Source organism: Mya arenaria, chromosome 17, assembly GCF_026914265.1.
Source record: "Mya arenaria isolate MELC-2E11 chromosome 17, ASM2691426v1".
Lineage (NCBI taxonomy): Eukaryota > Metazoa > Mollusca > Bivalvia > Myida > Myidae > Mya > Mya arenaria.
Genome location: NC_069138.1, coordinates 26,833,634 through 26,850,639, shown reverse-complemented (window position 1 = coordinate 26,850,639; position 17,006 = coordinate 26,833,634). Strand labels below are relative to the sequence as shown.

Genomic DNA, 17,006 nt, shown 5'->3' with positions numbered 1-17,006 from the left:
TGGGGTACAAACATGGAGCGAGGGATAGAGTTGCTACGTTACAAGTAAGGCGTTACAACTTGCGTTTTTGATGGTATAAGGATTGCAAAACAGTACGTGTACATGTACGTGTAGTGAACCGTACAACGTGCACATGTACGAGTATTTAACCCTACAACTTGTACACGTACGTGTAGTTATCCGTACAACTTGTACATGTACGTGCATTTAACCGCACACCTTGTACACGTACGTGTAGTTATCCGTACAACTTGTACATGTACGTGCATTTAACCGCACAACTTGTACACGTACGTGTAGTTATCCGCACAACTTGTACATGTACGTGCATTTAACCGCACAACTTGTACACGTACGTGTAGTTATCCGTACAACTTGTACATGTACGTGCATTTAACCGCACAACTTGTACACGTACGTGTAGTTATCCGTACAACTTGTACATGTACGTGCATTTAACCGCACAACTTGTACACGAACGTGTAGTTATCCGCACAACTTGTACATGTACGTGCATTTAACCGCACAACTTGTACACGTACGTGTAGTTATCCGTACAACTAGTACACGCACGTGTAGTTATCCGTACAACTTGTACACGTACGTGTAGTTATCCGTACAACTAGTACACGCACACGTAGTTATCCGTACAACTAGTACACGCACGTGTAGTTATCAGTACAACTAGTACACGCACGCGTAGTTATCCGTACAACTTGTACACGCACGTGTAGTTATCCGTACAACTTGTACACGCACGTGTAGTTATCCGTACAAATTGTACACGTACGTGTAGTTATCCGTACAACTTGTACATGTACGTGCATTTAACCGCACAACTTGTACACGTACGTGTAGTTATCCGTACAACTTGTACATGTACGTGCATCTAACCGCACAACTTGTACACGTACGTGTAGTTATCCGTACAACTTGTACATGTACGTGCATTTAACCGCACAACTTGTACACGTACGTGTAGTTATCCGTACAACTTGTACATGTACGTGCATTTAACCGCACAACTTGTACACGTACGTGTAGTTATCCGTACAACTTGTATATGTACGTGCATTTAACCGCACAACTTGTACACGTACGTGTAGTTATCCGTACAACTAGTACACGCACGTGTAGTTATCCGTACAACTTGTACACGTACGTGTAGTTATCCGTACAACTTATACACGAACGTGTAGTTATCCGTACAACTTGTACACGCACGTGTAGTTATCCGTACAACTTGTACACGTACGCCCGTACAACTTGTACACGTACGTGTAGTTATCCGTACAACTTGTACGCGTAGTTTCCCGTACAACGAGTACATGTACGTGTAATTTCCCGTACAACGAGTACATGTATGTGTACTTTCCAGTACAACGAGTACATGTACGTGTACTTTCCAGTACCACTTGTACACGTACGCGTAGTTTCCAGTACAACGAGTACATGTACTACATGTACGTGTAGTTTCCAGTACAACGAGTACATGTACGTGAACTTTCCCGTACAGCATGTACATGGACTCACTGGACCCTCCTTAAATTTGCTAAAATGGTTATTCAAAGCGTTTATTTTAGAATAAATGCGGCTATCGTAGTATGCATTTGCTTGAAAGAAGAAAAACAGATAAATTACTGAATTATTACACTATAGGTGTAATTTGTTTTGAATTTTTTGAATTTGGACATTTCAATACACAACATTGGTTTCGCACAAAGCTTATATAACTCTTGGTTTACATGAAGTTACGACAGTCTTGCTATGAGCCCTAGAATAACACCGTCACGAATTAATGTATCATGCAAAGAAACGACCAGCGCTGCTCCATCAGTTTTCATTGATAAACATTCAACACATTATAGTCTCTGTTCCAAATCAAAATGCGAATCAGCAAGGTCTGATGAAATTGAAAACAAAAAAATATGGTAAGTTTCATCTATGTCAACATGTGTTCGCACTTCACGAATACCATTGAACAATGACGTCGGTAGAGGATTTGCCTAGGTGTCTAATTCTTTCTATAGTCGTTTCCACGTCATAGGACTGTTTGCATTCAGGTGAAAGGATATTATCATTTTGTATTCATGTTTGCTTCAAGTAGCGTGCAACCGAGTCTTCGTATTAACCGAATTTACCTTTGCATCATGTAACCAACCATCCGGCAATGCAGTTGCAGAATTCAAAAGCCAAGTTATGGTTGACATCTTTTCGGTCCTTAAAAGGAACTCTTGGGTCAGACATCGAACACTAAATTATAAAGTGTGCGTGAAATGCTTACAAAATGTTTTTACCAACGTTAAAAGCATCAGAAGTTGAAATGGGATCGTTTCTTAATAATTATTTGAAATTATGACATGAAATATTTAATAATGCAGAAAAGCTTTAGTAACGCTTTTGAAAAGTGCATGCTTGAAGGATTTAATTAACGGATTTCTGTTAAAATATGGACAAAGTTTGAGGAAAAAAAACTAGTGAACATAAAATACTATTATCTGATATAGTCAACTATCAGGTGTTTATTTGACATAAAAGCAGCGAAATAAAACTTGGTGCAAAACATTTTATTATTATTATTATAGTGCATGATCAAGTTCAATTGAAAAGAGTTAAACATAATAATGCATTAAAACAAAAATAAAATTACATCAAGCTATATTGTGCATCTAGAGCCGTACGTTCAGTATCACTCTGTGTCTTTTTGATCAGGTGTTTATATGACATTAAACTGGGCTAGACCGACAGCGATGTAGGAATTACCTATTTACCATGGCGGGTTCTCAATAAGAAGTCATAATAACAAGGCTTGAACAACATTCCAGCATACGTAAATATGTTTGAAGGTCGACTAAACGCGACTACGCCCTGATCTACATGATAAATACTTGAGGCCAATGGAAATAATGCATGTGCTTCTTGTTTATAAGAAATATACCATCTGCTGTATGCAATGAAGACATTGTTATTATTAATAGATGCACGAACAATTTTGAAAATAAATAGCGAAATTTCATTGGACAAAATTTAATGTTTCAGACCAAGCATTACTAAAACGATATACACATGTAATTAACCATGAGTGGAACACCTCGGACATGGCAACACAAGGCAATTTACTACAAATAATATAAAAACGGTACGCTCGACAATGGCAAAATTCTTAACATTGGGCAACAAGTCTTCCGAGGTCGACCAATTACGATTGAAGCCGAGTGTGTTCCGAATGCATCGTCAAGGGACTACGTCATCTATGACGATTGCCTGTTTTATATGTGTCTGTCCGTTCGTCGCTATTTTGTGTGTGTTTGTCTATTCGTCTGTATTTCCGTCTTTTTGTCAGTCTGTATGCACGTGTCTGTCTGTCGTCTGCTATTGCGTTTGAGTGTCTATTCGTCTGCATTTCCGTTTGTATCTCAGTCTGTATGCACGTGTCTGTCTGCTATTGTGTGTGTGTGTGTGCGCGCGCGCGCGCGTGTGTGTGTGTGTGTCTATTCGTCTGTATTTCCGTCTTTTTGTCAGTTTGTATGCACGTGTCTGTCTGTCGTCTGCTATTGCGTTTGAGTGTCTATTCGTCTGCATTTCCGTCTGTACGGCAGTCTGTATGCGCGTGTCTGTCTGTCGTCTGCCTTCATGTATATCTAATAAATGACAAAATTACTGACTTATTTAAAGATGGAAATCGTCAATATTACAACGACCCATTACAGGGTTCTTGAACGATACACACACTTCCCCGTCTTTCCCGAAAACCAATTTTAAGTTTTCCGAATAATCGAGTACCCCATCGGAAGATTGTCCGAGTACTCGAGTACCAGTTTAACTTCTCGTTACCATCCCTAATATCTTATATAATCATCTGCTTCAATGCGGGGTTACGTTTTCCCTATTACATATCTAATAAATTATTAATTAATGTACCAAAACGAGAAGAACTGTTAATACCCATAAGCAACGAATATGTATGATGAAGATGTTTTATCAATAAACGATAAACTCGTTCAACTATTCCGCCCTGTCTCGCGGCTACGTGTGTTCATCCTTGCAAGACGCGACAACTGAAACGTGGCTCTTTAAAAGGGCACAATATAGGTTGATGGCAAAAACAGAACATTTTTGATGCATTATTCAGCTTAACTTAATTGAATTTAATGATCAAACCCCCCCCAAAAAACATGTGATATTGGAACAACACATTTTTGTACTTAAATTAATTGTTTTTGTTTTGAATAACATTATTGTCAAGCGAGTTTGATATAATAGTGAATGAAAAAAAAAATAACAAAAAAAATTCTTATTTCATATGCTGTGGTAATTAAAAAATCCATGTTGATCAGTTTGTATCTGAGTCTATTTTTTATTATGAAATCATTCAAAAATGCCCGAGAACGCATCCGCCCATCCATCTGTCTTTATAACCTTGAAGACACTAAGTGCCCAAAAATGAAGAAAGCAGCAAATTTTAGTATTAAATCTACGACTAGTATGTCAAAGTGGTATGCAACAAAACGTTAAAGTGAAGAATGACAGTTTCTGACAGCTTTTGATATAATAAAGACATAAATATGGGTGTCCCTGCGTCGCAAATAATACGGATAGGGTTTCAGTAAAGCTGGTTAAATTGTTATTTAAAAGCCAACTGTAAGATTAACTCTAGATGCAGGCTTTTAAATATTTCGATATTTTTTTTCTTGTTTTTTTTTCCCGATTAATATTTTTTCACAATGCACACACGCAAACAGAATAAGAAGAATTCCCCATGTATGACACCATAACACGTGATAATTTCGGTTTCAAAATTTTCAAGTAATTTGAAGATGATTTTACAAAGAAAGCATCATTGGAATAAATCTATTGATATTAATTATTTTTTCAGAGACAGAAAGCGTTTTTTATGTTGCAAGTGTAAACAGCGTCCCCAGGCGCTGGCTCATTTCTGGCCATCTGCGGCGATATTTCTGAATGAATCAATAGTGGAATTCACTATCCATGAAGGTTAAGTGGTTTAATGGTATATGTGTCCGCCTCTCACCCAAGAGGCTGTGGGTTTGATCACCAGAAGGAGTACTTGTACTTTCTCATGGCCTGTAAAAATGGACACCAGGACTGGTTTCTACCCCATTCGGAGTTCCTCGGTCATTTTTATCGAAAACAACCTCGGATGTATGCCGGTATATCCGTAGAAGTGGTTCGTAAATTTTAGAATTATATCATTAATTAAATGTAGTGTTTTAGCATGTATTTATTGATCAAAGTTTAAATTGATTGCCAGTAAAGTGTCGAGCATACTAATTTCTGAGTATGTAAACCGTCCATATACATCCGAGGTTGTTTTCGAGAAAAATGGCCGAGGAGTTCCGAATGGTTTCTACCCAGGAAACGGGCTCGAAAGTGATTGTAGTAGCTATCAGCTTTCGTCAAAACCGAGCTAAAAGACAATAGTAAAACTAAACAATACATGAAAATGCATCGTCGGCAACGACGGTATTTTTTTTCCGTTACACTTCATACACACACGTAGTTAGTATCGGGGGTATCAGACGATGATGAAATGTAGTTCAATGCAAAAAAATGGTGTTGTGTTTATGTTGTTGTTATTCAAGACTTGTTTGCGAGACTCATTAACGTGGAATTCCTCAATATGTTTTCGCAATGAAGTCATACAATAACGCTTACAATGCAATTCCATGCAATACAAAGGTAGATAAATACAAAATATGATAAACATACACACTGTGTAATCAATGAATCACAATTATGACACTGCAGTATTTCATTCAATTAGGTTTTGAAGACGAGTAACACCCTGGATTGTGTCTAATGCTTCCTCGTTCTCTTTGATATACAATGTACCGGGTTTACGATGGCATTCAGAAACTCAGGACCAACGCAACGCGTAGAAAAAAACTTGATTTAAAGGTATGTGGTGTATTAGTTTATTGGGCGAGGCGGGGGTAAGTGGATCTTCTTACACAAAACAGTTGTCATCGTCTGAAGGGTCAACCAAGAATCATTATAAAACCCCAAGAGCGTTATCTAATTCATATGTTGTAGATGAAAAACAGTAAGTGCATAACGCTATAACAGGGCGCAGCGGCGCGAACGTCAACGTCTCAGCTGTTGTTTTTTTCAGTCTTAGAAGGGGAATCACTCAATAATTATTCAAGCCACAGTTATGGCCCTTGCTATACGTGGTTCTTATTGTCTCTGGCAACACGAGTACCAAGTTTCATCCGAATACCTTAAACAGTTTTTAAGTTAAGTCCAATGTTAAAGTTTATGACAACGACGCCAACGACGCCGACGACACTAAGGCGATGAAAACGCAGCAAAGACTATGAAAATTATCGACTGTTTTTATTTGTTTCATTAATACTTTCATATGCTGAGTGGGTTTTTTTTCATTGTCATTGTTTCATTGTTAAAACGGAATAGCCATTTTGACATATTTTTTCCAACAGGAAGATACTATCATTGTTGAGATTTTAATTTAGTAAAATCTCTTTGGAAAATGGGCTTAACTGTTTCATTGTTGATTCTGTCCGATCATAGCCCAGCTATTCACCTGTTTACATCGGAGGTAGATACCTATTTCAGAAACTCTATACTTCAATATCATTCTGTTTAGTGATAGGGCGTGTCCGTTTAAACCTCTAGACCAGAATCGATAGTTTATACAATTAATTTTTGTATTAAATTGATTTCAAGATAGGCTTATCTACAGCTCATACAAACAACCGGTCTTTTATTAATTGGATTGCAAAGTAAAACAATGTGGCTGAGTGATAGATCATGAATTAATTAGATCTCCCCTGAGTTTTCGTGTCTACCATAAGTCCACTTTAAGATTAAGTTTATATTAATTGACACGTAACTCTCGAAAACCAATTTTGCTTTTGTTTGTATGTATACATCTTACAAATATTCAAATAGTTTACTTTGGCATTTTTTGTGATAATGTCTGAGACACGAAATTTATATTTTGAAAAGAATCGTGATGATGCGAATTCTACAGCTCTAACCTTACTGATTGTGGTTATGATGATAATGATGATTGTTGTGGTGATCGTTCTGGTGTAGGTGTAGCTGCTGCTGCTGATAATGATGATGACGACGATGATGATGACGAAGACGACGCCGCCGACGACGATGATGATGATGACGAAGACGACGCCGACGAAGACGATGATGATGTTGTTGATGATGATGATGATGATGATGATGATGATGATGATGATGATGATGATGATGATGATGAAGATGACGATTGTTGCGGTACTCGTTGTGGTGTAGGTGGCGCTGTTGCAGATAATGATGATGATGACGACGATTGTTGTTGTTGTTGTCTTGTTGGTTGTGATGGTGTAGCTGCTGTTGCTGCTGCTGATGGTGATGATGATGACGACGACGATGATGGTGATGGTGCTGAAGATGTTATCCAATTAAGTGTACCAGTTATACGCACTTGAGCTAAAAGGCTGTATGCACGTAACAACGACAGCGGTAAATTAAAGGAAATGTCGAAAAAAAAACCCAACTAATCTATGTGCAATTCATTTAACGTGAGTCAAACATTAAACGCTCATTAACAAAACATTAATTAGGTGTACATATAACACCTCCCTGTTCTATCAAACATTTCAAAGCATTAATCAACTTAAATGATACACTGGGTGCACAATGCAATTGGGTTCAACTTTAAATGATAAAGCTATGAGTTTATGTTGATAACATCTATATTAATCATTTATGTTGAAACTAGTACATACAAGAACGTAAATATATGAAGTCAGTATCATAGACAAAATGTTATTCATTTATCGTAAGTGGCAGATAGTAGACTTTGTCTAAGTCCAACAGGTAACATAAAAAAGTGAAGGCAACCACGACCCAGTTTATTTTAGCAGACTACGAAAGGCATCAGTAAAGGTAATGAACACAAATGAATTATTTTCATTTCTATTCAGAAAAATCGTCACTTCTTTTTTATCTTTTAAAGATGAACATATTTTTTTTTTCAATTTTAGCCATTCAAAAAGGGCTGCCATCATTTGCTGACGGTCAAGAGTATGAGCATGATGGCGGCGACAACCGAGCCGCCAACGACGACGATGATGATGATGATGATGAAGGTTGTGGTGGGGTTGTGGTGGCGACGGCGACGATGATGATGATGATAATGGTGATGTGATGATTATGATGATGGTGGTGGTGTTGGTGATGATTAAGACGACGACAACGACGATGATGAATATTACTATGACTACGACGATGAATATTATGACGACGATGACAAAAATAGCGGTTGCTACTCCTGCTGCTGTTGCTGATGATGATAATGTTTCAATTATACCCCATCCACATAATATACAAATGAAGTTTTAATGAGTCAGCAGTAGACATAAACTACTATTTCAAATCATCAGGATCTATTTATTTCCAGTGCACGAAGCGGGTGCCAAAATAGTTTTGAATTTAGATAAACTTGTATGCACTGTAAACTTATCCACACCCCGGAGATATTGTTTTAATAACATTACATAATTCACAGACTAGCAGTAGGAGTACAGCCGCAGATGTTTATAATTTATACAAGTAGTGTATAAACTATATACAGGATATCTCTAGACACTATATAACAGGGCGTCACAAGAATGAAGCATCATAAAAAGCGAAGGGCGTGCAAAATATTTTTGCACAAAAATGTTGCTGAACTTAATAACATCATTTTTGATCGTTTTGACAGTTGTATTGCGAACATAATCCGTGCAGTAAGATGCAAAAACGTGCAATATACTTGCATTATATTTTGAAGTCTTATTTTGTAGTATTTATAAATGGAAGATTGTATAAATGCTTCAATCGACATCATGTTATCACACATAACATTGTATCCCTATGCACCAGTAAATTGTAACCACGGCCCGCTAAGTCCGGGGAATAGCGGGGACTTTGACTTTCGGTCCAGCCAAGCCCGGGTAAGATCCCCGTCCTGCGGGGACAAACTGCTGGTAAAATCCCCGCAAAATGCCCCCGCACCCCAGGGCACCGCATTCATCAGTCACTGCGGGGACACCTGCGGGGCCCATTTCCCCGGCTATCCCCGGACCTGGGGGATATTGACATTTGACTGGTACATTACATGTAGACTAGGTAAAAAAAACTGTGTGGTCAAGGTTACATCTTGCCCAGAAACAGGTAGGGCTGGTAGGCTTTTTAAAGATTTTTTTTATATTATTCGGCTTTATGTAAGAGCGTTATTGTCATCATAGGACCAGGGCGTTCAAGTAATTTAAGTAAATCAGTAATTATCGGTAAAAAAACCGTTTTAAACCAAATATTAAAACACATTTTATTGACCAACGGACTATTTCGTATGTAGGATATAGTAACCCAGTATTCTTCATATGCCTAAGACTAAATTGTAGTCAATAAATAATTGAAACCAATTAAGGTATGTGTGCATATGCCTTTAATTGCAAAATACATACAAATCATTTGGCTACATGAAATAAAACCGCACCCTGCTCTGCATTTTGTCTAAAGATTCAATAGCGAAAATCGTGACTGAAAATTATATTTATAAAGTGTTTGCTTACTGTAAATTGTGTGTGAACATAACAGTCAAGACCCCATTTCCTTTCATGTATGTACATGCAAGTTGACGAACAATTTCATAAGTGCAAAAAGAAAAGCTTTATCACTGTGAACGTACAGAGATATCGAAGCCAAACGCGATTAAAGGAAAGAGAAGAGAAAACGTACAGTTGAGGAGATTTCTTTGATCAAAGGGCACAAAATCCGCGATGGGACAATAAAATAGTAGCTTGCCTACAATCTGTTAGTCTGTCGGTCAAGCAGGTCTGCCTGTCTGTCCGACAGGTCTGTCTGTCTGTCTGATAGACAGGTCTGTCTGTCTGTCTGTCCGACAGGTCTGTCTGTCTGTCTGTCAGACAAGTTTTTATATCTTTCTGTCTGTTAGACAGGTCTGTATGTCTGTTGTTTCATGATTAATTAAAACATCTATGAGGATTGATATGAAAATATATAAGATGTAAAACCCATTTTACAGTGTCTTAAATCATGCATGTTTTAACTTTTAAACACAGACACAATATTGTGTAACAATTTATCACAAATTTCAAAATTGTAAAATATGCGACAACAAAAGAAGCGTTTTATTTGTAAAACATAAAATGAGGGTATCTCAATGCAGCAAACCAATGTAAAAATGTAAAGCATAAGCATTCTTATTTCTTTTTTCTTCGTAAAAACAATCCGTGTCACCCAGTCTTTCGTATCACAATGCTTTATACCTTAAAGGAATCCCAATAAAAAAAGCCAGACGGTCCAGTTAACTCTCCAGTTGTAGGGTGAAACACGAATTCATGAACAGAAACGTCAGCTCACAGTACGGTGGACGCTAACGCGTGCTGACGTTAATTACTAGGTGACCTACGTTGACCTGATGTGAACGTTAGGGCGGCATCTTATTATAACACTCTCTAGCCTATACTCGCCCTTGTAACATAATAAAAACCGCTCACATCATGAGATTTTATGCACTGGTTTTGTCATGATATCTTATAAATACGTTAGAATGGCGTTTTAGCTAATGAATTATAGAAGGGTGCTATACCCTCTTCTTTTTGGAAGCACCCTTAATTCTGGCCTTATTGGCTTTCGTTAATCAATTATTCCCTTTCTTTTGTTTATAAGCTTATCATATGGTTATAATTACGTACACAGTTAAAGTATCTGAGAGTATTTTTAACACTTTTTTGTCAAATTTACAACTGTTAAGTTTTCACATCCCGCTACAGTGTGCTCTTTTAACCTTTAGCACCCTGTCTCTTTTCTGCAGTATCCTGCCCCTTTTAAACCCCGGCTTAAAGGCTAGTTATCATCAATATGTCATCAAAATATATTCAAATTATCTTTGTCTTGCACTTTCTGTTTGTGTTTTGCAATCGGCCGAAAAATTCGTGCCAGACGAAAGTAAGTACAGTCGGCCAATGGGAAAAGGGTAAAGTCGGTCGAATGCAAGGAGAATCGGCCGAAAATTAATAAGTGCCGGTCGAAAGTAGTTACAGTCGGCCGAAAAAAATGATTACAGTCGGTCAGAAAAAAAAAAAAAATTATTTATAGGTTTTAATAAATCTTTATCAATAAAACAATAAAGAATAATTTAACATATTTATACAACTCTGTAAACTGAAGTTTATTAACCAAAAGATGTTTAAGTTATGGAGTTCGCAATCAATTTTGTTTAAACTTCTTAGCCTTTTCTTTCTTGTGGTCACAGCGAATTACAGTATCAGACGTTTACAAATTCTTTTCACAAGTATTTTCTTCAAATCGTGACAATATTGTACAATCACATAACATAATGACCAAAAAATAATTTTAAGGTGCATGGCTTTACGTATGCACTTGCTATAATTTTCAAATGTATGTTTGGGTTTAAAATGTTTTATGAGTATTCTGCTTTCAATTAAATATACGGCTGAAAAGGTCTAAATTACAGCACACTTTATTTTATTTATATGAGCCTTAGGCTTAGTGAAGTGTAGGGGCATAGTTGTCAACGATTTGAATAATTTAGATAAATTAAGGTGTTTAAATGTCATCGTATGTTAAAGCTGCACTCTCACAGATTGGACGTTCTGACAACTTTTTTTATTTTTTTGTCTTGGAACGAGCCAATTTTTGCGAAAATCCATGGAAACCAGTTATATTAGACAGCTTAGATCGCAGGTTTTTATATTAAAGTTAAAAAGTTGATGTTTAATGCATTTTTCTTTAAGTCATAAAAATTAAAACATTAATTTTCGAAAGGAAATATGAAAAACTACGATCTAATTTTTGATCAGCAATCTTATATCATTGGTTTGAAGATGTTTACGCAAAAATTTCCTCTTTCTAAGACAAAAAATAAAAAAGTTGTAAAAATGGTATATCTATGAGAGTGCAGCTTTAACAAAAACAGAATACATATTGTCTCATTTTTTTATGTCAAATTCTGATTATACTAATACATATTCGTAATAAATTTGTAAGGGTTGGCTTTACTTAGTAAGATATGCTTAACTTATTTCCTAAACAATTTTGAAAAATAAAACTACACATAATTTACCATACATTATTCGATAAACAAGGCCAGATCTGAACAGGAAGAATAGCTTGCCATTGAAATATATTCAAGCAATCTTGCGGTATCTTGCGCAATAATAATCTTGTATTTCAAGGCATCAGAAAACAGCATCACAGGTGAAATAAACGCGTTAGAAAGAAACGCCCACGTACAAAAACAACAGTTGTGACTATAAAGCGATAATAGCGTTCAAAGAGCGTAAGATCAGAGCCAAAAACAACAAGAAAAAAGGCAATAAGTATTTAATCGTTATGACGCACGAAAAGAACGGAAAACGTCCTTTTATATATAGCGCTAATTCACAGCATTAATGCTTGTCCAAATAGGGGACGGCTGGCATTTTAAGACTTCTTAGGAAATTAAGGCACTCGAGTACTATTTTTAGCCGGGTCCGCAACACGGGTACTATATTAAGGCGGGTCCGCCACTCAAGTACTATATTTAGCCGTGTCCGGTACTCGGGAACTATATTAAGCCGTGTCCGCAACTCGGGTCGGCCGCTCGGGTACTGTGTTTAGCCATGAATAACGTTGTGATTCTGCATGCCCAAAACATCCCCAACCCGAAAAAACACGTTGTCTAATATCTTCAATGGAGTACACCATCATAAAATCATTTGCTACATATTAAACAGGACTTGTGCATCCATGTCAGTTAAGAATCGAATGATAGTGCCATGACTAAATGCAATGAATTGGTGGTGTCAATGACGCTTCTAATTATTAATTCATACAGACATGTTGTTTATTTACCCTGCCTAAAACAGCAATTGGAGGCACGCATTGTCAGCATTAATTACGAATAGTTGTGGTGTTTGGGCGTTTGTGAGTTTGGCTTGTGGTCGCCAAGGCGGCAAGCGAGTTTCATCCGGGTTCCCCGGGTTTCCCCCACAACAAAAAGACCGCTCTATCGAGTAAGGTCGTGCCAACAAGCATGATTAATACAACGATGTAATCACTTTCAAATCGTTGTAAAAATACTAAATACAAGGACTTTCAATAACAGTATAATAATAAGTCGGAGAATGAAACTGGTGGTGGTTCTTTGTAACGATGGCGCTAGTATTGTTTAATAAATACGTGTGTCATATTCCGATATCGTCTCAAGGTTTCAACGCTTACCTCATGAAACTAAATGATAAAATCCAACTTAAAATCGTAGTATATTACATTGTACTCGTATATTAGAAATATATAATTTGACAGTAAATTTAATACCTACAGATCCATGTACTTTTCATCTTTTAGAAGCTATAACGTTCTGTATATCACCTATTACAGGTGATTTGGGTGCAGCATACCGGTTACATCATACATTCGCGTGTGTGCGTAATATAGCATTTCTTTACACCGAAACGCTGGTATGGTAGATTGGGGAGAAATATCTCAACTTTTTTCACATTCAGTAGAGCAATGACGTGTTACCGCGTGTATGGTTAATGGGTAGATTCCTTGTACAATATATATAGCTTACATAAATTTACCCATTTTTTTTTGCATAATGATTCAAATATTTTAATGGTATTCGGAACTATTGACTAATGATGTTATTCATATTGTCATTTATACGTGCATGTAAAATGGCCATGGTTAATTGATTGAGTGGTCTAGAGGTATGAGTGCCCCCTCCCCTTTTCTGCAAGGGGTTGTGGGTTCGAATGATATCGACCTTTGTGAGAGTGGACTAGTGGTATAGGTGTCGGACTCTCACGCAAGTGGTCATTAGTTAGATCTCCACCAAGGGCACTTTCTCATGGTCTCTCAAATGGACACTGGTTTCTACGAAAGAAACTCGAGACTTGGTATTATAACCAAAATGTTCGACACAATCGAGCTATAAGAAATAAGAACAAACTAAACGAACTGTTTCTGTGTATGTCATTGTGACAAACATTAAGATGGTAATGGACAAGACTGCCTTAAAAATGGACAGAAAAGATCAAAAGTGATAAAATGCCTTTCTCGAAGAAGGTACCAATACTTTTATACAAAAAGGTTGTCCATTTCGGCCCCAAATTGTTCAAAAGGGAAACACTGCCTTTTAAAACTAAAGCAGCCTTACATAAAACCTGCGTGCCTATTAATTACAAAACCTGTGAGCAGATCAATTATAAAACCTGTGGTTAGGTTGAAATAAATAGTATGTAATGATATTCCTATTTAACATAATGTTCAATAAATTAGTTTTATTAGTTATCTGCCAAGAATTTTAATAATTCACAGTTACGGACATGGTCTGAAGTATGTAGTGATTCATTAATTAATCCAGAGAATGACTACGCCCTTCATTGTTTTTAACTTGTAAATGAAAGAATGTAATATATTGATCAGGTAATAGGAACATAAGGTTGACCAGGCTTCTTTTCGAGCTATTTTAAGAAAAAGACCCTACTTGAAATTTGGAAAAATGACGGCGTTTCGCGCCAATTTCGAGTCATGCGTTTATAAGCCTGAAATGGACCAGTGCTTATCGTTGAACGACTTGGGAACTTCTGGATGCTGGATCCATGTTCCAGCTCGTATCGCATACGTTGTTCATATCATCGTCTTTATGACCATTTAAAACCGGGGACCTGAGATTGGACTTCTAGTCCTCCAAGTCTCAATGGACACAAATGAGACAGTATTCAAGGCTTGTACTTACATATACTGTACTGTAGGTCTTGTTAAAGAACGGAAAGCTGACGTAGAGATCTATAGGCGGAGAACCTCCGTCATCTTTCACTTCCGTTCTGTTGTCCCCGCCGGTGACGTCATAAGGGTAAAAACTTTCGAGCGGAAGTGATGACACCAGATTGAAGCACGTGATCAGTATCCCAGCAACCAGCAACCAATCGGATGCGTTCACCTTATATCGCCGGCCGGGCACGACATTTGAATTCATTATATCCCGACCATTGGATTGCTTTAACATTTGTGTCACATCTTCTAAGCCTTAATCCTTCCAAATTGCACGTTTCACAGAATGCATACATAGCGTTGCACGTGAGATCCAGTCTAAATCGAAAATCCAAAGGTTTAGTAAGTTTACCATTTAGAGACATTCATAACACCAGACTAGTAAGTATACGTCCAAAGACGCTTTTTTATGACATGAAGTCAGCAGGATTTATTCAAATATTTCTAACACGAATAAAGTCACAATTTCATCGTAAACTAAAATAATCCTTCCATTCATGACGTGTGAAATGATGTAACATGATATTCACATAACAATATACTTTAACACATTCATGAACGTTTTGACTTTGTCATCCACACTCAATAGAAATTAAACTCACTTTCCTTTTATCCGTATGCGAATTGCAGTAAAAATGTGAACCCAACATTGTTGTTAATCATGGTAATGGAATTATATGAATTTTGAGATTTTCTAATGAATCTGCTTTATGTAACGCGTAATTGCTGGGACGGTTTCTGAAATTGAATAAAAAGTACGTTAATACGTAAACAAAGTTGATATTAAATAAAATGAGAAAAAAGGCTCTTAAATTAGTTTTCAAACAGTTTTACTAAACTATTTTTTCTATTAAAAGCAACGATTACATGTTTATGCAATATATAAGCCTATATAAATGTACCTTTAGATAAGGTTGAATTGCAATCTTCCGTTTTGGGCGTATCAAAAATACGAGTCATCCTAGATCGTTCGTTCTTATCTGATCATTTATAAAATTTAAATGCATTGTTCAAAACAATATGATTATTTGTTATACATGTTTCTGCATAATCTTAACTGAGTAAAGTGTGTAAGGGGTGTCAGTTAGTCTGTCAAATTACCACACATAGCTGTCAAATCAAATGTCAGACTCAGTACTCGAATACTGTACACATAGTCATGCTTTTATAATATACATAGACCCCTCCATACATACTAGTTCAGCATACACACTCTTAAAATTCACATCTCTTCCAGCAATTAAGCAGACATATAAAAACATCTTAAATAAGAAAGGAAAAAAAATCACTTAAATATTTCAATTCAGCGTTTCATACACTATCTAAGACTTTTATTTATACTTTATACCAGTTAAAACACGTGAATCATACGGTATACTATAACTTTCCCAAACTTAACAAGTTTGATTAACATAAATCAATTCCAAGACCAAATTCCAATACACACCAATATTATTCCAAGAATTGTGTTGACTCAACTTAGCCAATGTCATGTTAGTTTGTTTTTTCAAAATACAAAGTTCTACTTTATCAATGCTTAAGTCAGATATGAAGTTTAAACGTATGATAAAATGTCTCTTTGTTCGATGAACATTTATCAATCACCTTTTAATCAAAAATAAAAACGAAAAAAATTACCGTATAAGTACCACTGTAATCCAATTAACATTAATTAATAAGCACCCTTCATTACAGAATAAGCATGCTTTCATCCCAACTTCAAGTGTATGTATACATTCATACTATACCAACTTGTACAGCAGTGTGTTATGTGGGTCAATAGAGCTGACAGAAAATTGAGTTGAAATGTGTACGCGTAATCTCAATTTGTTTTACCAAACATTACACTGTGTATATAGTTTAAAGTCATCTAAACAGGTTGCGATATTGTAAGTAAAAATGTGGCTTTTAAAGCGGAGCAACTTTTTTTAAAAACAAAACAGCATACATTTCGATAGTTTGTTGAACACAGTATTCGTATTATACAGTTAGAAATCTGATAATATTATTTTCCTCTGAGCTTCTTATATATTCCCTAATTTATTTTGTAACTTCTTTGATTTTAAAATATTTGACTTATTAATGCATTTTCAATCGATTTGTCCAATCATGAGCACCCACAAACACCTCAATGTAAAAAGTAAGTCATGTGTTCGGTGTACATATCTTTATAT

At 36.4% G+C, this 17,006-nt stretch overlaps 1 protein-coding gene across 1 annotated transcript in view; it reads right to left on the bottom strand.

The window, feature by feature from the left end:
- LOC128224020 (sushi domain-containing protein 2-like) overlaps positions 1-16,597 on the bottom strand; it is a 60,769-nt gene extending 44,172 nt beyond the window's left edge. Inside the window, exons 1-2 of the mRNA XM_052933615.1 lie at positions 16,471-16,597; positions 14,798-15,570 (exon numbers count right to left, since the gene is read on the bottom strand). Coding sequence (XP_052789575.1) covers positions 14,798-15,067 — 270 coding nt within the window. The 5' untranslated portion in view covers positions 15,068-15,570; positions 16,471-16,597. The remainder of the gene's footprint in view (positions 1-14,797; positions 15,571-16,470) is intronic.
- Positions 16,598-17,006: the final 409 nt, after the last annotated feature.